The sequence below is a fragment of the Xiphophorus couchianus genome, chromosome 22 (genome assembly GCF_001444195.1).
Source record: "Xiphophorus couchianus chromosome 22, X_couchianus-1.0, whole genome shotgun sequence".
NCBI lineage: Eukaryota > Metazoa > Chordata > Actinopteri > Cyprinodontiformes > Poeciliidae > Xiphophorus > Xiphophorus couchianus.
Window position 1 is genome coordinate 22145457 of NC_040249.1, and position 21537 is coordinate 22166993.

General features: G+C 37.4%; 1 protein-coding gene and 1 long non-coding RNA gene across 2 annotated transcripts in view; one reads left to right on the forward strand and one right to left on the reverse strand.

The window, feature by feature from the left end:
• kndc1 (kinase non-catalytic C-lobe domain containing 1) overlaps positions 1–21239 on the forward strand; it is a 39874-nt gene extending 18635 nt beyond the window's left edge. Inside the window, exons 17-32 of the mRNA XM_028007331.1 lie at positions 2644–2915; positions 4522–4877; positions 7536–7632; positions 7723–7820; positions 8801–8985; positions 9836–9946; positions 10023–10170; positions 10828–10986; positions 12311–12517; positions 12666–12748; positions 13343–13496; positions 15125–15247; positions 16118–16177; positions 16360–16517; positions 18589–18796; positions 20094–21239. Of these exons, the coding sequence (XP_027863132.1) occupies positions 2644–2915; positions 4522–4877; positions 7536–7632; positions 7723–7820; positions 8801–8985; positions 9836–9946; positions 10023–10170; positions 10828–10986; positions 12311–12517; positions 12666–12748; positions 13343–13496; positions 15125–15247; positions 16118–16177; positions 16360–16517; positions 18589–18796; positions 20094–20213 (2539 nt within the window). The 3' untranslated portion in view covers positions 20214–21239. The remainder of the gene's footprint in view (positions 1–2643; positions 2916–4521; positions 4878–7535; positions 7633–7722; positions 7821–8800; positions 8986–9835; positions 9947–10022; positions 10171–10827; positions 10987–12310; positions 12518–12665; positions 12749–13342; positions 13497–15124; positions 15248–16117; positions 16178–16359; positions 16518–18588; positions 18797–20093) is intronic.
• LOC114138207 (uncharacterized) lies at positions 7436–8438 on the reverse strand. The gene is made up of 3 exons (XR_003594175.1): positions 8334–8438; positions 8049–8135; positions 7436–7571 (listed from the first exon to the last, which is right to left on the reverse strand). It is a non-coding gene; the product is annotated as an uncharacterized LOC114138207 (long non-coding RNA).
• Positions 21240–21537: the final 298 nt, after the last annotated feature.

Sequence of the window (21537 nt, forward strand, 5' to 3'; positions counted from 1 at the left end):
TAATATGGTTCACAGTCTCTGATGTTGCTTTGAGGAATTTAAATTTACTCAGTTGATACTTTGTGTACTACCAATGTAGGACCTTTTAGAATCGCTGAGTGTTTAACCAGAGATGATATCAGAAGAGTGAATCAATCGATTAGAAGTAGCTAAGGTACAAGTAGATTTGTGGCAGATAAAGTCTGTCTGTAGCATCAGGCCAAAGAAATCAGTCATGGAGGCACCGTGCAGGACCGCTGTTTATCACCCTAGAAATGCTGCCAAACTCGATTCCACTCTAATGCTGATGCAGATCAGCTTATTCACACATTCTAGTCCTGCTGACATAATGCTGCAATGCACTTATCATTGGGATTCAAAGCAAAACAATGCAAAAGATTTTGTACTTCCAAAACCATGCAACCAAGGTCCTGGTGAGTGTTCAAAAAAAGACCACAGCACCCCCATTATTCTCTTGATTCACTATCACACCCTGTGTGCCTAGATTGTGTACGAGTTTTATCATCTCACCTTCCAATGCAATACTTTCCATCATGCTCTGACAATCTCACTTCTCCAGCCTTTTCTATAATATTAAAGGGGCAGTATTATGTATCATCAACTGTTTTGAGCTTCACATCATGTTATAATGTTAGTCCCTTCATTACAAAAACACTTGGATTTTTTCATGCATGTTTGAGAAATCCTTTAATCTCCCCTGGTAGCCAAACGAATGGCGTAGCCAAACGCTGCCTTGTGCACGAAGCTCCTCCTTGGAGCTGCAGTCTGCAGTCCAACCTTCCACATTGCAGAGCCCCTCAGCTCCTTTAGACTCGCCAGCAGCAATTAGCAAACACCTGGTGGAACTGTGAGTCTGCTGAGCTTATCATATAATCTACATCTCGTATGAGATGTCCAGACTGGACAAACTGACCAGGCGTGCCGGCTCTGTGGTCGGCATGAAGCTGGACTCTCTGGTGACGGTGGCAGAGGCGAGGACACTGAACAAACTGCTGGACATCATGAACGATAGCAGCCACCCTCTACACGCCGTCATCAGCAGCCAGAGGAGCCGGTTCAGTGACAGACTGCTGCTTCCCAAGTGCCGGACCAATAGATTTAAGAACTCTTTTGTCCCCCATGCCGTCAGACTGTACAATTCCTCACTGGGGGCGGGGGGAGGTGACACAGGACAGAGGGTGGAAGGAGTAGTGACCCCTTGTATTTTTCTCCATACTTATCAGGTCAAACCACATAGTGCAATACGATATCACTGGTCAATCTATCCGCCAAATTCTTATATATATATTTTTTTGTGTTGTATTTATATTTACTTATATTCTTATATTCTATATTCTTATTCCTTGTTTCTTACATAATTTAAGGTTTTTCTTGCATAATTTAAGGTTTTGGTTACTCACATTTAGTGTGTACCTCAGTATTTAATTTGTATTTTGTATTCTTTTGCACTTTACTTACTGTGTGTTATCTTTGTTTTTTGCCTGGGAGCTGCTGGTAACTTCAATTTCCTGAGGGAGTCTTCCCAAAGGATCAATAAAGTACAAGTCTAAGTCTAAGTCTCAGTCTCAGTGAAATGCTGGTAAAAATGTTAAGGCCTTGATAGAGGAGTTTTGTTGTAATGATGTTCTGAATGCAGAGAGTCAGAAAGAGGATCAGCTTCTAAAAGAGACTGATGCCCAATTTCAAGGTGTTCAATTGCGAAGTCAAGTTTCTTTTAAGTCATGTTTGATATGTGCAGCATTTTTATAACAAATGAAGGTTACATAGTTACTTAATTTTTTTACTTGATTTTTGCATTGTGTCCTATGGACAGCAAAAACAGTTAATAACACAGATCTAAACACTTTATTCTGAATGTATTTTCCTGTGGGTTTCAACCAATAGAAATGCACAAAGATAATGCAGTCCACTCTCATCATTAAATCTCCTCCTGTCATCATGGAGATGTAACATTATACCCAGCATTGAAAGAGGTTCTCACACAGATTGCAATTAATACAAGAACTAAAGTCTGCTAAAATCAGTAATAAATAGATACCATAGAGACAATAAATTGTCTCTATGGTAACAACGTGGTGTTTTGTAACATGGAGCAAATTTCCGGTCCACACTGGAGACATACATCACCTACTGCTTGCCTTGTCACTAATATGCTTAGAGGAAGCCCTTGGCCATTGGTGGAGCGTAAGTGTGTGAATGCATACAAACATAATATGCAAAAGACAAGCAGAGAGATTAGCCTCTTAGTTCCTCTGACTGCTTTTCATCCAGTGTTGCCATGATCTTGTGCTCAGGGCAGCGTGCTAAGAGACTCTTTAAGCTAAGGAGATGGACAAACTTTACCTCTGGCTGTAGGCTATGGTATTTTTCTGTGATGTTGCAGTTCTTTCTGAGCGAATCAGAGAAGAGCTTTATCTATTTATTACTCTGTCCATATAAAAAATTAAGTAAGAATGGATCTGAATGATTTTGATAAGCTAGAGCAGCCGTAGTGAGTTTTGTTGGCTGCCGTCTTTGATTTGTTGTTTCAGATCAGTGCTGTTCTGATTAACTGATTATCATTATTATTTCAGTGATTAATGTTAATTAATTCCCTCATTTCCAACAACTTTGGATGCACCATATGTTTTGTGTCTCCTGAAGCGCCCCATGCAGAGATCATAATGAGGAGTCTCCATCTAAGGCTGTGAAGAGGGCAGCCGTCACTCCACCCTTCACCACTGCTGCCTGCAGAGGGAAGACACAAGTTTGCCTGCACAGCTGTCTCGATCTGAATGGAAACGTTCACGCTTCTCGGCCCGTTGCTGTTGGGATATGGGAGGGAAGCGAGGCAACATCTTGCTGTGGGGAAGATGAGACGGTGCTTGAGGGTGCTGAAATAAGATTGGAGAAAAATCGGTTTTGGATAGGTCAAGGTAGGAAACTCACCTGTGCACACATATTGAACTGAGTTGGGCATCGAATACAGGTTTCTGAGTGGACAATTTAATTTTGGATGCATTTGTGAGGATATATAATTTGCAAATTTGTCACTGACATATTCTAATAAATACTTAATTGGAAAATGGACATATCTTGTTGTATTGTCTGTTGGCGTCTGAATCTGAATGCGTCCAGCATCGTAAATGTTGACAGTAGTTACACCTTTTGCAATAAGAAACTGCAGAACATAGGGCTGTCACATTGGAATATAAAACTGAAAACTATAATACAAACATGTCATCCACTGTTGTTATGTGTGATGCATTTGATGCATTTATGGTTATAGGTCAGACTAGAGATTGATCTAATATATCAGTGTTTTCTCAAATGAGAGTTTTTTTTGCTGTCATGAACATTTCAATTTTTCACTCTGGATCCTGTTTAAGAAAAGTTTTGTCCCTAAAATGCCGGTTCCTTGTGGACGCAGGGCACAAACAATTAATTTTATTTAGATAAATAAATTAACAACTTAAAAGTGGAGCCTAATACTTCAAATGATAAACAATGGCAGTACTCAACTTACTACAGAAAACCTAACACGTAAGCAAGTTTCAAGTTACATGGAGAGTGACAATAATCGGGTACTGTGAGACGTTAAGCAACACTTGAAGTACAAAGAAACCAACTTTGTTAAAAGACCAAAGTGTTTTGTCATGTGTCTTTTATCAGGGTCAACACAAAATAAACTTTTAAATGAAAAGTATGTTGAACAGAAAATAATGAAAACAGTCACACTTCATTCTTTAAAGTGATTGAACTTTACGATATGTTTAAAGAGCCACAGGTTTGATTTATTCACTGGTTTTCTGTATGCATGTTCGTTTTGCTACCTGCCTGTGCAGATCATTTATAAAAATATACCAGACAAATGGTGCTGTTTGGATCTTTGAGTGCCTTGATGATTAAAACTAAGCTTCCCATAGTTTAACAAAAGTCCTGAAACATGTTTCATTTTGATCCATTCATGTTTTTTGTCTTGAGGTTTTTAAGGTTTTTATAGGTTTTGTTATGTGCCGAAAAGAATCAATACTGCTTTTAGATTTGAAACCCTTCTGTGATGTGTTGGGAAATGTTTCTTTTTAAATATACTGACTGACAATATCAAGCTGTTCTTCAGCTTTTCACACATTCATAAGAGTCCAAACCGCTCCAGAAAGCTCCAGAGTTTTTTTTCTTTCTGGAACTCATTCCTGGCCAGTCGCATTCAGCAACTCTGCTGTAGTTTCTTTCCTGTTAAAATATGCCAGACAATCTTGGCTACAAACAAGCAAAAGGTATGTGGGACAAAAACGTTAGTGATAGGGCTCGAGGTTGAATTGCCTGAAAAGTAATTTTTGTAAACAGTAGGTGCATTGTGCAGCTATGACAGGGTTAGCAACAAATACCCCCAGCACCACTCTGGGGTTTCTCTCTGTGTGGTTGTTGCATAAATCCAGTCAGTCTTGTTGCTTTCCATGTGATTCTGACCCCCTCTTCTCTTCTCCTTTCCCATCTTTTTTTCTCTGCTGTTGTTTTTTTTTTTTCTGTTTACCATTCGAGGTGTGAAGGCAAACAGTTCAGAGTCTGTGGTTATGGAGGCGGGAGGTCATTCAGCGGGTGGCAGCGATGAAAGCCCCTCTGAAGCCGAGTTTGTGTCAGGGAGAGAGGAAGATCTGATGGGAGCCCACGATGAGCAGATGAGTCCTGACCACTCGGAGGACATGGAGGACAGCGACTCTCTGGTGTCGGAGCGGCTCCTTTCGCCCACATCCACAACAAGCTGCACAGGCCTCAACTTCAGCCCGGCCTGGGCCCTGGCTGTCTTTGGAGAAGATTGTTTTAGTCAGGAGGTGATTGAATATGCATTGAATCTGGGAAAGCACACAGGATCGCCAAGCCTGGAAGTGAAAGTGCAGGTGGGTAAATGCTGCTGGCGGTGAGTCATCTCTGACCTTCTCTCAGTCTGTCTGAGCAAACAGCAGACTGCATCATTTATTTATTAAGCATACAGTACTAACTTGATGAAATGTATTATAAAGAAGGATTTAATATGTTGCATTTTGCATTGGCAGGAATGCATATGTAATGACATAAAAGCTGTCAATGTTTTAAAATGTTAAAGCTGAACTATTAGACCTATTATGCTTCTTTGAACAGGCTAGGATATGTCTATGGATTATAAAAACATGTTCATTAATTTTTTTTTGCCTAAAATAAGTTTTAGATAATTATATTTTAGTCTGCTCGGTTCTATTTTGAGCTCCTTTCAGAATGAGTTGTTTTAGGGCCTCTTGTCACTTTAAATCCAACTAAGCTGCTGCTGGCCACGCCCCCAACTGCATATTTACACTCACATGTGAAAATGTCTGCAAAACAGTTTTGCAATTATACAACCATGTATGTTTGATGTAAAGCTCTTTGGACTTCCTTCATGCTGAAATGTGCCGTGGAAGCAAACTTGAACATGAAACTTGAACTTTGAAAAGCAGAAGTGTAGCCTCCTGCACAACCAACAAGAATGTAGTAAGCAGTTTTCAGAATGATAAGTCAACAACAAAACACTTGTCTTTTCCAGCAGCCATTGTACAAGCGCATACAGCGGTAAAACCAACTGAGCACTTGGGTTGCTACGTAACGGGATGGGCTTGGCTGTGGTTGCTAGGTGATGGCACAGTAACCGTAGGTTGTGACTTAAAAATCGAGAGGTTTTTGAAACGGCTCGTTTTCCAGATACAATAAAACATTAAGTAAATTTTTTAAAATGTCTGGGTGGAATTTAGAAGCAGTTGATACCCAAATTTTACATAATAGTTTTTCTTTAAACTAGATATTTTAGCTGTAGAATAGGACTTACCCATTTTAAAAATAACTAAGATGTCCTTAAGGTCTTTCCCTTATACCTTCATGTTGAATTATCCCTTAAAGTAACAGCCAAATTATGTATTCAAATGTGAGATGTTTACATAAATAACACCAATCAAATCAGTATATGTTTACTTCAAAATGCTCTGGAAAACTAAATATTGAATTGAAAATACATAACAAAACATTTACAGTTCAAAGAATGAACTAACTTGCAAAACACATCAATTAAAGATAGTATGTGAAATGAGAATATTAATAACTGCCACAATTAATAATAAATAGTTATAAGTTATCATAAGTTATCAATACAAATGTGAAAACATTTTAATGCAACTACTGAAATATTATATAGATTTATGTATTGGCAAAATATTCCCCATAAATTTCAGCTACTTTCTGTATTAGTTAATTATAAGTCAATTTTAAATTTCAGGTAGTTGCAAAGGTTAATTGTGTTGATAAAAGGCGACAAATCTTGGATATTTTTGATGTTTCCAAGTATTGGTCACTTTGCCTCCTCCCCATTCCAGAACTTTCCAGTTTTGGTAATATAATTATTAATTGTTCAATGTTTTCTACCCCAGAAACTTTCTCCCTTGTGCCAATTCAAAGCCACCAGGAAAAGGTTTTACCACTTCTCCTTCTCTCCTTCTTACAATTAGGGTGATGGAAGTAAGATTTTCCAACTTCAAATATAATTGTTATTTTTGAAGATGAACACTTCTTTTGCATTTTTTATTGCCTGTCAGAAACACACTTGCCGTCTTAAAGGATGTCACTTTTAATTTAAATCCTCCTGGGGTATGAATAATTTTGGGATTAACTTTACATCTCTTTCGGATGTTTCTCAGTTTGCCAAGACTATGTTTGGTTCTGATTTCATATTTGTCTTAGACGAGATTGGAGTTATGTAAGTATTTCATGCAATGTTCTTTGTAACTTTACTTAATACTGCAACACAACCTATCTTTTCATGACTGCAGCAGTTTTTATTGATTCAGAGAAATGTCATATTACTGCCTAACCACATTACCAAAACAAATAAGACACACTCTACAACACACTCTACAACAAAGTTCTAGTTGTGGGTTTTATGCTTCAAATTGGCGGCTTTATAATTGGCTGCAGCTTGTAGTTCCAGTGCTTTCTGATCTGGAACTATTCTTTATATCAAGAATAAAGTTCTCAATATGTAGAACTTTATTCTACATACTGAAGTTCCATTCAGTCTGTTCACCCGATCAGGTTATTTTATCAAGTGCGGGTATTATTTTTCTATTCCCAAAGAAAAATGGGTCACGGTCAGGCCTTAGGGTAAATAGAATGGTAATGTGGGGGACTTGAAGATAATTGGCACAATATCCCCCCTAACTGGATCTGAATATTAATGTGTTGATCTTAGCCTTTGGCAGAGGAAGTTATTATCATTTGCAAAAGAATATTAATGAATAGCCTTTGTGTTTTCCCACTTTGATGGAGCTACTGCTCTTTCAGACAGTTTGTGTCGGAGCTGATAGTACACCTTAATAGCCGTCCGCTACCGCTACTCCTCCTCGCTTGTTACACTTCAAAAGAGCCGTTGCCATGGTGAGCAAAAAGCGGAAAAAAGTGCTGCCCTGTACACAATGGAAAACACCCGACAGCCTCTTCCAGTGGAAGGCATGTGGTGTTGTCATTCCTGTGACTCTTCTGTGGATTCCTTTGAACAGGAAGTGCAGCAGCAGCTGATAATTGAGACAAGGAATCTGAAGAAAACCAGAAATTTCTATCAAAAGCTGAAGAATCAACATGAGAGAAAAAACAAAGGTTTGTGTGCTCCATTGTTATAAATTATGAAGATGTCTTCTGGTGTTTACAGTATGAATATAAATATGTTTCTATGCATGAATCCTGAAGGTCCTGAAAGTAAACTGATGCTCTCAAAACTCAAGTCACAGCTTGAAGAACTCAGATCCAAGGTGGCCTTTTTGGATTGTGTGAAGAAATATCTTGAGGTATTAGTTGATTCTAACATTTTTTTATTTTCTTTGTTTTCCCTAATTTATGTAGTATAGTATTTATTTTGTATCTGCGCAAAATTTCAGTAACATATTAAGATGTCTTACTTTAACACAAAATCACCTTTCAATGCATTCAACACTACCATACTCTATAATTGATTTTTAAACAAACCAAAATATTATGTGGTATAATCATCTTAATTTTCTGACACATTCACTCACCTTGGCATTCTAAGTACTTGGAGTGGTTTTGATGGGAAGGTGGCCAATTTTTTATTCTGATTAATTCAGCTAATAACTATTTGACATCTTGGACAGCGAACAGAGCAAGACAGACAAAATCAACAGTTGCCAAGTAAAAGTTACTTGTTCTCTTCTCATTCTGTAGCACATTCTTAATTTAAATTTACAACATAAGTTATACACATAAGTCATACATGTGAATATGACAGATGTTTGACAAAATGGAAATAATGGAAATAATAATGAGTTTTTAAATGTACTTACATTCAGAAGCTTGAAAACAGTTTTCAATTTTGTTGATGAAATTTTGTCTTTTGACAACCACAAAAATCTACGTATTTTATGTCACAATAATGCACTGTTGTCTGCAACAGTGAAGTGGAGAGAATCTAATCAATACATTTCAAAAAGTACGTTGTGGTGTGTAATGATTGAAATGTTTGCTTATTATTCACAAACTGTCTTAAACTCAGATTGGATGGTGAGAATCTGTGAAAATATTCTATGGGTCGAAAACGATGCATCATTTACCTTCCGCACCACAATTATTCTTTGAGTTGATCTGTCTTATATTAGAATACTTTGTAGTTGGTTTTGTAATGTAAAAGATTTTGAAAAGTCTCTTTGCATGTGAATACTTCACAAGATTCTGTGTGAAACAGAAACAGTGTGGCAGCAGCTTACTATGCTGTTTTTGAAATGATTCATGAACATTTGTTTCATACCTGCAGGTCCTCAGCGTTGATCAGTGGGGTCTGGAAGTTTCTTTACTGTCCTCTCTGGCTGTCTGTGGATGCCACTCCATGAACCTTCAGTCCACTGAAGACCCCACTGTCCTGAGCTTTGGTAGCACTAAAGGGAAGAGGACTCTGCAGGCTGGCTCTCCTCTGGGACTCATGGCTTACCTTTATGCCAGGTACTGATATTTGAAATATAAAAACGTTTGTTCACAGAAAGTATTTGATGAAGAACTCCAGATTTTTTTTTCATTTTAAAGGGAGTTTGGACAAAAATACGATATTTTACCACTGTTTTGCACAAATATTCATCCTAGTTGGCATGAACATATCCAGTATCATGACAGCAACGAGTGACACTGAGGGGATAACAACATTTTATTCCTCGAACAAGCAAAAAACAAAGGATGTACAACACAGCTCTTCTTTTTTTTTTTACCAAACAGCTTAAATCTGATGCATCTTATTCTTCATCATCAGCCCTGACCAGACTGTCTACATTTTATTTAAACATTAAGGGAGGGACAGAGAGATGTTTTAAGGACTCCCTGATGCATTTTCAGCAATTATCCAGAATAGTGTCATACTTGACCAGATAAAACATTGAGTATTATTTGAGTAGTCCTCCCTGTTTCTTTTCTTTGAGTTTTCTTCTAATGTAAAACGAAAAGAAAAAAAAAAAAAGACAGAGCGGTTCTGACTTGGCTGCTGCACAAGGAGAATTAGGCCTGATTTTAAGTTATGTGTACAGATAAGGACTGAAAAGCTGGTGGTGTGAAATGAAAGCTTTCTGTTAATCTGAAAGGAACAAGATGTTTTCTAACAGTTTTGAGACAGACAAAAGCATTCTCTAACACAGAAAATTAGTTTTTCTCTCTCTCTTTGCCTCTAAGTGGAAACTCAAGGATAGAAACATGGAGAGAAACGACATTTCTCTCCACCAGTTTTAAGAACAACATGACTTACAGTAATCACATTTTCCACCAATATTCAAACTTCTCCTTTCTGATTTTTTTTTTTTTTTTACAGAAATGCTGCTGCAGAAGGCTACATCCAACAGTTCCTGTACACATATCGTTTCTTTTGCACTCCTGAAGAACTACTGCAGTTCATCATGGATAAGTTCATCAGCGCTTCAAGGTACCAAACATCCAGTAACTGTTGTCAAGAGAAAAAAACTGCTTTTTAAACAGTTTTGATATGTTGTTTTAACCAGGGAGGGGCCAGAGATGTCAGGGGACAGTGAAAGGATCTTCCATCGCAGTCTGGACCTTCTGCAGATCTGGGTGACAGACTGCAAATCAGTGGACTTCACGCCAAAATCAAGTCTTGTGGAGACTTTAGAAAACTTTCTAAATACAGAGGTAGACACACACCCACTAACACTTCCCTGCAATCTAAAGTAATTACTTTTTCCTGAGAGTTAATGTATTACACATGCAACACTGATTGTCTTTTAAAAAATGTGAACCAGATGTGTATTACTTGAAGAATATTCATCTAAATTAAATCTAAATAATAGAAACTGTAAAGAAAATATACTTTTTGCATGTTTTTCTGGAACATTCATTAAAAGGGGATCTGGAAGCCTCACATGTTGACACAGTCTGAGGTTTGGAAGGAAATATGGCTGAAATACAGCAAAATACACACAAATAGAAACTATTATTACAAGTCAGTGTAGATATTTTTTAAGGCCATTACGTAAAATATCCTTTTACCTAAGGATATTGATATGAGAAAAAATATCCTTTGTTCTCAGTATGACTTCTTTTTACTCAGGACAAGAAGCCTGAGGCATGACCTGGAGATTATTTTAGAATTACGAAACATGTTTGTAGTTGTGAACGCTTAAAAATTGTGGGTTTTTTACCAGTAGGAACACCTTTTATTGAAATAGGCAAACATAAAAAGTGCGATTTATATAAGAACGGCCCCTGGTTGATGTTCAGTTACCTGAGTTCTCACCAACTTTTGAGAGTTTTCAAGTTCTTTAGTTTTTGCATTTTAACTTTCCACAGGTGATTCCAGTTGACAGTCAAGGTGAGGTCCTTCTCGCCGTCCTCTACAGCCATCCAAACTCCAGCACACTGGGTCAGGTGACAGGAAGTCTGATCAGTCTGAATGAAGAAGAGGACTCTGTGTGTTTGCATTCATCTACTGATGATCTTAGCAAGAAGGTCTGAGTTTGGCTTTTTGCTTATTTGTTCCTGAATTTTGATTTTAGCTTGCATTACAACACAGATCCTTCACTGGCTTGGATGAACCGTACTTTAAACTGCAAATTGTTTTCTATAATCTGCACTGGATGCATAGAAAACAAGGTTACTAAGTTGTCTGAACATGCTTACTGTTGATTGTGTGGAATTAAATGAAGAGAAATAAAATGGGGCATCTTCAAAGAATAGCAATTTGAAGTTTGATCAGTGAAGTCATCCATTCTTTAAAAATATGTCAAACATATAGCCCTGCTTACTTCCCTCTAAACGTCTGAATGAATCGGCTCGTGAATTGGTTGACATTTGATTAAAAAGTTGATTTAAGACACATGAAGAAGTGCACAAATATTATGAAGTCTAAAGAAGCGGTTACATGTTTTACAGTCATCTGAAGTCATCAGATGACTGTAAAAATGTGAAAAGATACTGAAAAGATTAGCCAAAGTGGTAAAGACTCAGACATTTGCTCATACTATGGAGAGATTATCACTTTTAACACAATAATTGAAGAGTACATATTGCGTAAGCAGGAGAGAAATTGTATTTGAAACACACCAAGATAAATGTTATGGAGTGTCCAGCACAATCCTTGGATTTTAATCCAATAAAATACTTTCAGGCTAATCTAGTGTTGAAGGTTTTAAGGCTTGGTTTACTAGTTTTGATCATTTTAAGTGTCATTTTGTGAACATATGTATTTTATTTATGTTTTATTTTATCGTGAAGTACTTAAAGCACTATGTAAATAAAATATCTGCTGTCAGAAACCTGACACCAGACAGATGAGAAGCAGTTCTCATAAACAGTGAGGATACAACTAAGTATTAAATCAGATTTACAGGAAAGCTAAACTGTTTAAACATTTTTCAGTTTTTACTGAAAAAGTGTCATTTTTGAATACTCTAATATTTTTTTTCTGTTGCTTTATCAAGAGGTTGAAAAATATCTGATAATTGTTTTGCTATGTGGAATAAAACGTGGGGAGAAAAAAGTATTGTAAGAAGATGGAGCTCTATGTACAGTACATCTGTCAGCATGCTATTCTTTCTGAAATCAGCTGTATTTCTGTTATGATCCATCTCTTTAAGCACAAAAATCAGTAGATTTTTCTTTTTCAGTCCGTATCTGAAGCAGAGAGAATCTGTGATGCTCTTATCTGGAGAAGCTTAGTGAAGATTTTTGCAGCTTTGGGAACAACGGTTCTTCTTTTAGCTCATGATAGCTAAAAGTGTAATCTAATAGAATCAGGGGTTTATGTAACACACGTGTACTGTGAACGTTTCAGTGGAGGATCTCACGAGTTGTGGAGCCCTCTGCTTCCATGTCTAAAGAGAAGACCTTCTCGATTGCTGCAGCCCTGCCTGCTCCTTGCTACGACTCCCTGATGCACGATTTGTCCAGCGTGTGTCTGCAGAGTGAGGAGCGACTCCCGTTCAGCGAAAAGGAGCTCAGCGCGCTGCACATAGCCCAGCAGCTGACGCTTCTGCAGCAGGTTTGGTCATCCTGCATACAGGTTCTACACAAGACGTTGTTGTTATCCATTTTAACCGCTAGAGGGAGATATTTCTATAACAACACTGAAAGGTGCTGGTTTGTATCAACCAGATTAACCTTTGAGTTGGAATTCTCTTCCACTGCAGGAAGTTTTCCAAGGATGTCATCCAGTTCATTTCCTGAAGTCCAGAACACAAGGAGTCAGAGACAAACTCTGCAGCCCAAACAAGTGAGTGGGAAAAATAAAAGGCTGCATTTTATAATCCTTTTATTTCCTTTTTTCACATGAGCCTTTAGTAGCAACAGTTATCTTTAGGATTATCTCTGCCAAACTCTTTGGTGGTTGGACATTTCTTTTGGCCACTGTAGACAGAAAAACAGACAAAATTTCCACCAAAAAACTCAGAAATGTTGAGATTAATCTCAGAAAATGTCTAGAAAAAACAAAAAAAATTTCTGAGCTTCAAAAGTTAAACAATTCTAGAGAAAACTATGAAATTGTTAGATTAGATTAGATTAGAAGTTTCTGAGCTCAAAAGTTTAACATTTGTGAGAAAAATTTCAGAAATGTTCTAGAAAAAACTTTTACATTTCTGTGCTTCCAAAGACAAGAACATTTTCAACTTTTGGAAATATTCTGTGTTTTAGTAGTTGAATATTTTAGACTTATGAAAACTTTCCAACTTTTAATCTCAAAATTTCCGTTTTTTGGCAGAAATTTACTTCCTTTTTTCCGTCTACTATAGCCCTAATACTCCATCCTACTTTTTTGATTCTGGCGTCAGAGGTAGTTTCTGATACATTTATCTGTTTTGCCACCCAGGAATGTATCACAGCTTATTCCGCCAGCAGAGGGCAGCAGCGGGCTTGTACTGGAGGGGAGCCCGTCAGACAGCTTCCTCCAGCAGCTGCTCACATACGCTGAGAGTGTCACTAACTGGATCTCTGCAGAGATAGTCATATGTGACTCTGCAAAGGTGAGAGGAGCTGTAACCGCTGAAAGTTACAGGGAAGTATGTTAGAAGTGTGTGGTAGTTTCAGTGTGTCAGGAGCAAAGAAAGAAATCCCAAACCTGGAAGATTTCTGAAGGAAATCACTTCACATTCTGACAAGTCACTGATACTGTTCAACATCTTCTGACAAGAAATATACTTTACATTCTGACAACCTCCTAAATTACCCCGACAGTTTAGCTAGTTCCACTGAAGCTGTGTTAGTCTGAAGAGTGGCAAGGTGGATATCTGCTAATATCCATTAATTATTTGATTTGACAGAAACTCTTATTCAAGATGAGATTTAATCATCACAATTTCAACATATAGAAGCATATGTTGTTTTTGCATTTCTCCTTGTATAGTGACTCACAAAAAGAAGAGTTCCTCTTGATCTTTTCCCACATTTGATGCACTAGCATCAAAAACTTGTTTTTTTTTTTAGATTTTATGTAACAGACAAACACAAAGTTGCGTATAAAAATGAAGTAGAAGGGAAATAAATTCATCCATCTTTCATTCCCAGTTGTCCTTCAGCAGTCATTGAGGCAGCGACACCCTGGACAGGTTGCCAGACCATTACATGGCAACACACAAACGCAGAGGACAAACAGACACCTGAGGGAAACATGGAGAGACCAAATAATCTAACAGTTATGATTCTGGACTGTGGGAGGAAACCCACACATGCTCATGGAGAACATGCTAACTCCATGCAGAAAGGCCTCCTTGCTGCATGGCAACAGTGCTATCAACTGTGGAGGACCAAGGCATGGGTCAAGGATAAAGTTAGGCTGCAGAACAACATCCCAACCTTTGAACACTTTCCACTGTCCAAACTGGAAAGAGTGTAGAACTGCTTGCAAACCTTTAAAGACATGGCTATCCACCTAAAACTTTGAAGAGAGAACAATACTTGAGCATTACAGTCAGAGCTACAATGAAAAAGTTTAAATCAAAACGTGTTCATGTTCAAGGGTCGATTCATAACAAATGTTGTCCCACATCAATTAATAAACAGAAATATGTAGTTAATTCAATCTAATTGTGTAAAGTCATTTCCAATTTGATCCTAGTTATAAAACAAGGCATCAATCCGTCACTCCAGATGATTTCTGTCTGAGGAAACCCAGACGATTGCATCAAGCCACAGACTTGCAGCAATTCTTCATTCGGAGCATGCATGAGAAACCTTCAGCAAAACCTGGCTCTGTGAGGAAGAGAAAAGAAAATTATTGGCAGCAATAGTTCAGCTGATGGCCCCCTTCAGACATCCAGGGCCAAGTGTGTCTACCATGAAGAGAAAAATACAGAGAGAGCATAAAGTTAATGACTGCAGTAACTCCAGATAATGCATGAGTGTCTGAGAGGATTTGAGAGTTGGAGTTTTGCTTCTGTAGCTACAGTGAATATAAATGTACACCACATTTTTCATATGTTATTTTTGAAAAACTATGTGTCACATTCCATGGCATGAAATCCTCCTAAACTACATTGGTGTTTACAGTTTGAATGTGACAAAATGTTAACGTTTTGGATTTATTTTCCTAATTGCTTATTTACTTAATTTTTTTTTCTTCACTGCACACTCTCCTCACTCTCCTGTCTTCCAGACCCGAGCTGCCTTGCTGACGAGGTATCTGTGGATCGGAAAGTATTGCTATGAAATGAGGAACTTCGCCACAGCCATGCAGGTTCTTGGAGGTCTGGAGAATATGACTGTCAGGCAATTACCAGTAAGGCTTCACTATTACAAACTTCTAACTTTGTCTAATAAGTCTGGTGCCCTCGAGCTAAGCATTTTTTTTTCTGCTGTGATTGAGCTTGGATGGTATTTAATTAGTTTCACAAATGAGAAATTAGCATTAATGAATTCAAATAAGATGTAGACAGAGTGAGCTCAGTGAGGGGAAATGTAGGTATGAAAAGTAATTAAAAATGCTCACAATGAAAACACAGCAATGCTGAAATAATGAACCAAATTTCCATATTTTTTTTCTAAAAGATATTAGGTTCCCTGACAACAACTGGTATTATAACAGCATTAACTCTACAATTTATAATAAATCTATACCAGGTCAAAATGCTCTTACTTAAAACAGAAACATTAAAATTACGTACTCCCTTTGCTGCTAAAACAATCTAATATTTTCACTATATATATATCTATCTATATATCTATATACAGTATATATATATGCATAAAACCTAAATGAGCCTGTTACTACAACAATACCTGAACACAAATCTTGAATTTCACTCATTTTCTTTCCATTTCCATATTTTATTTCAGAATAGACAAATTTGTCTGTCTTGTAAGTGAAGAAAAAGTACTGTCACTTTTTTCAACTAGCTGACAGTAAGTGTGCTGCAAAAGATGGAGGACGTTGTTACTTTGCTCTCACCTTAGGTACAAAAAACTCTCAGTAACTCCTGGACCTTCGCTAGCATTTCATTCAAAGTACTTTAAATCATTACAATGTCATTTTAAAACGTTATTATACCTAATAAGAGAAACCAGCACATATCTTGTGTGAAGTGTTTGGTATAATAAACTTTTTACATTAGTGATGCTCTAAAGAGTAACATCCACTTCTTGCCGGCAGGCGTGGAAACACCTGGCTTCCAAAGTCTATGAGATCCTGGAGGAGCTGCGAGCCGTTCAGGTAATGTGCAAATCTGAGAAGGCTTAGGGTCTGAGTTGCTGCAAGGCAATAAACACACAGGAACAAACACCTTTGAGCAGGAGAGTTTCAGAGTTTACAGCACATGCAGAATACAACAATTTCTAACAAATCCAACACTGTCCTGTTTGTCAGTCCTGGCTCTTTTCTACGTTAAACTGCAGGTGTTTCTGAAGAGCGATGACCTGTGTCTGATTGGACCAGAGCAGAAGAGGACGAGGCCCACACTGCCGTCCGCTCACATCCTGGCTATGCATGTGCAGCAGCTGGAGATCGGTGCATTCACACTAACCACTGGGGCTTATAAGTGGACCAAACTCAGGCAAGCTTTGTATGCAGAAAAATGTCATTTACACAGAAACTCAAAGGTTTTTCAATTTTATTCAGGCAGGATGGGGCTGTTACTGGTTTAGTAGTTCAATAAAAAAAAATGAAAACAACGGGGAAAAACATGTGATTAGGTCACTCAATGTCAAAAACAGGAATTGGACATTTGCACAAAAACCCAAGAGCTTCATTTTAGACTCAATAAGCCTCAGTTGGATGTTAAAGTTCGTTATAGAACAATTAGGAAAATACTAGAATAATACAATTTCTTTGGAAAAAAGTCTCTTGTCTCTAAAGAACAATGTTGCATCAGGATTTAGGTTTGCAAAATTGCTTCTGAATAAAATACAAGAATTTTGAACAAGGAGCAACAATGTAGAGATTTATGGCCTTCAGGATGTTTGTAAAAAAAACTAAACAGCATTTCAGTGCAACATTTGTACTAAGAATTATAGAGTTAAACATGAGAAACTTGGTCTTCAGCAGCAAACACAAACATCCAAACACAGCAGCAAATAACAAACATAACTAATCTAATTTTAAACTCTAAACATCTCTAAACAAGATGTTGAAATTGCATTAGACTTCTTACAAAGTTTAGGAGAGTTGTTGTTATTATGAATAAAATTAAATGCGTAGATATACAGTATATCTCAGTAAGTTAGATTAGATAATGAAATCAGTGAAAAGTTTATTTAATTTTAATTTAAAAATTCAAAAGACTAGGTCACAAAAGGTCAATGCTGTTCAGAGAGTGCTGTATTCAACCCTATTATTGAAAGGTTTAGTGGAAGGAAAAAGTTTGGCAATCTATTCACAAGCAATAGATAGTATATCAGATTAAAGTTGATTATTTTCATTTAGGCCTCATAATGAAGAAATAAAATCCAAGTTGCTCGAGGTCCTGTATAGAAATATTCCATTCAGTGATGATTTGGGGAGTCAGGTCATCTGCTGGTTTTGGATACCTTAAAACCTGAGCAGAGGCGCAGGCTGAACAGCTCCATGCCGCGCTGCAGTGCTGCAGTAATTCATGCAACAGGAACACAAACCAAGTACTGGATGCACATATTGTCCATAGTGCTGGCTGATATTTGTGTATTAAAAATCCAGTTTTATTCATCTTATGCAATATTATAATGTTTTGAGAAACTAAAGTTTGGGTTTTCATTAGCTGTAAACCAAAATGTTCAAAATATACCAAAACATGTGTCAGTCTGTTGGTACAAATTTAACATTTGGAATAAATTTCCTGACATAACTGTTGATGCAGCTGTACTTTCATATGATTATATGACTACAGTAAACAAATTTCATTTGGCCGCCTGTCTGTGAATTGTGCTACATATGTGGAATCTATAAGGGTCAAATTTTATGTTCATGCTCTGCATTAGCAGCTGATTCTGTTCAGAAACACTAAATGTAGATGATGGCACTAAAGTGGGAAAATTATCCAACCTGCTGTGAGATTTCTGCTTAAACTTGCACAACTAAGTGTCCGGTTGCTATGTAACGTATCCAGTCATAAAAATAATCCTCTCATATATCACTGCAGTGGCACGAAATGTGAACAGTTAGTATCATTATATGAGAATTGGCCTTCCCTCCCTCTCTTTCTGCAAATCAGTTTATGACAAAGTCGGCCAACTCACAAAAAGGACATATTTTCCTGTGTCCTTCTTCTCCACTCCAATATGGCTGACCAGATGCTGAGGTCAGAACAAGTGGGGCTGGGATGGCGACGGCACAGCTGCTGAATCTGGGTAGTTTGTTGGGGTGCCAGTGTTGCTGCAGATGGTGCCTGTGGGAGGAGGGGTTGATTGGAAAAAGGTTTGTGGCCAGATGCTGAGAGGTGACCGTGTGTAGCCAGATGATGAGGTCGGGAGAAAAAAACCCAGCTGGTTACCATAGATTCTGGGTTTTTCCAGCTCGCTCCAAAAAAATCAGGTCAAATCTGATGAGATTAAGAAGAAAAGCAGATATAAAATGTATCTCCTCCGTTCTTTTTTTTTTTCTTGCTTTCTGTGTTTCTTTAAACTTTTCTTTGATTCTTGTTTTGGTTTCAGGAACATCGCAAAGGTTGTGAGTCAGGTCCATGCCTTCCAGGAGGTTGTGTACCCGTACAGCCCAGACCAGGACCTTCAGGCCTACCTGCGCCGCCGGATCGCCCGATTCGCCACGACGGACATCCACCTGCTGGCCGCTGACAGCGATGCCAACTTTCAACGGTCCAGCGAGCGTCAGACACGGAGGATCCACGACACGCTGAGGAGGGTGAAAGCTACTTTCCAGTGAAGCCTCCTTTGCCTCATTTTAGAGATGAACTTCAAATTGAGGACGTTGCCCTGCGTCCAGACTTATTACGTTACAGTGCTGTGGAAAAGTATTTGCTCCCTTACAGACGTCTTCTGCTTTTGCTTCCTTATCTCAGTTACATGTTTCAAACGATCAAACAAATTCAAATGTCAGACAGAATTATCTGAAGTAAATACCAAAAACTGCTTTCTAATTGTCTAATTAATTGTCCCATGTTTTATTTAAATAGAACCAGTGTAACAGCATGAAGTAGGCTGAAATATCTCTAAAACCAATGCAGCATGCCCTGATCCAAAGAAATTTGAGATAACAAGCAAAATTGCTGAAATCAAGAGTAATGAAAGTATTACTAAGCCTTTTTCTTAATCACACTGAGAACCAATTATTCACTAATGGAAGAGCAAGTAAGAAGGGTGAAGCTTTTCAGGAGTGAACAATCTACTAAATGTACAAGAGCTCATTACCGACTCATCCAAAAGTTATCAGAGAACAACATTTAAAGTGCTTGACTTTTAAAAATAAATGTTTCCACTAAAATACAGTGACTGTAAAGAGTGACACAGAGAGAGGTTGAACATTTCTTAACAGAAAAAAAGAAACATAGTTGCATAATTTTGGATAATGTACAATGTGAAACCTTCATCTAGTGTCTACTAGATGACGGTACAACGTCATAATATAAGCTGTTTATATCTATTGATTCAGTTACTTAACAGTATTTATTGCAATTGTATAACGGTTTGCGTTAAATATTGCTTGTGGATAAAAATTAGATTAATTTTAATAAATTGCAGTGACAGTGAATAATGAAGAAATTTGGAGTAGTCCAGATCTAAATCTGTTGGAATGTAAACAGACTGTTTCTGCTCAAAAATGCTCCAGTGTAACTAAATTATATCAATTTTGCAAGAGCTGAATAAAATTCCTCTGCAGTTTTCATGTTTCAAAATTCCTTAATGGAAGTTGTTGTGGCCAAAGGTGCTGCAACAAGTTATAGGGTTTAGAGGCATTAACATTTCAGTTTGAATAGATTTTTGTCCTTAATAAATTAAATAATCATTTAAAAAGATGCATTTTGAAAGTATTTTTGCTCATCTTTGTCTAATATTGTTACTTTTCTGAAACTTTTAGTTATGGTGGAAAAGCAAAAACAGAAGAAATTTGGAAATGACGTTCAAGGCAAACTTAGATCAAAACTCACACTCTGGTCATATTTTTAAAATTCATTTTGATTTATGTTTTTGTTTGTTTTCAGGTTGTACTGTTGCTGGATTCAGATCCCAGCCAGGCGTCTTTTTGCATGTTCTCCTGTGCAGGCTTGTGTTCTCTCCAGGTACTCCTGCTTCCATCCACAGTCCAAACACATAATTATTAGGGTTATTGGTCTCTCTAAATTGATCTTAGGTGTGTGTGTGTGTGTGTGTGTGTGTGTGTGTGTGTGTGTGTGTGTGTGTGTGTGTGTGTGTGTGTGTGTGTGTGTGTGTGTGTGTGTAGGGGTGTGTTTGTGTGTGTGTCCTGTGATGGACTGGCGATTTGTCCAGATTAAACCAAATGATCAGAGTTACCACCCACCCTCTGACCCTGCAAGGATAAGTGAGGCTAGATGATGAATGGATATATTTTTTGTTTGCATTTTGTTCCTTCAACAAAATTAAACAATGTTTTTTTGTGTTGATTTTTTTCTCTTAGCTGATGCACACTTGGATATTTTTTGTATAGTGTATTTAATTTGTTTGGTATGTTTTCTCTAATCTATTATTGTTTGTGGCCTGAACATGTGAAATGCATGTCCATGGAAATGACATAGGTGCCTAAAAATCACAACTTACACCTGCAGTAGTATAATAGCGTGATTCTTTGCTTGGGATTGACTCAGCTAAAGCACAATTTCAGCAGCTATGTTTTTGTGTTATACATTTATGAGCTTTAGATGAAAATGTCAGTTTTTTTCAGCAGTCTTTACCATTTTCCACAGTAAATTATCTGTAGAGCCACATAACATTAAAACTGTTTTGTGCAACGATATGTTTAGTAATGCATGACTTTTTGCTTTTTTTAAAATTCCAGTGCAAGTTTTAAATGAATCACATTCTGTTGTTTCATGTGAGTCAGCATGCATTAATATAATGAACTGGATAAGCTGCAAGGTTTTCAATCATACATTAATTTTCAGTTTAATGAATTCCTTGAACTCATCCAACTGTTTTGTGGCAGATTTTCTAACTTCTGGTTTTGAAAGTTTGACTTGCTTGTGCAGATTTTTGCTGATTAAATATTCTCTTAATATTTGTAATTCACATCATTCTAATATTTTTTCTTGCCTTTGTGCCATGGGCAGTCATTAAGGAGTTGTACTATTACTTAAATAAAACACAGGAATATCATGGTTTTGAGATTTTAAGTTGTCTTCAGCATTCTATATCAGCATGCTTAACTGTAAAATGCAGTGTTTATGTGTAGTAAGACGATTGCCTTAATTGTGAGACTTCCAAAAGAATGCTACTGTTTCCAAATAACATACATTCCCAAAGGGTCAGAGGTTAAAAGCTAAAAGCGGTCAACAGTCAACATGTTTTCATTAAAAAAAACTTTCAATTTGAATAACTTTCTAGAACTTCTGTGAAAAAAGATAACTTTAAGCCTTATTCCCTGAATATTCCACACAAGCTCCACACTGAAGAGTGTTGCTGTTAGCCTGA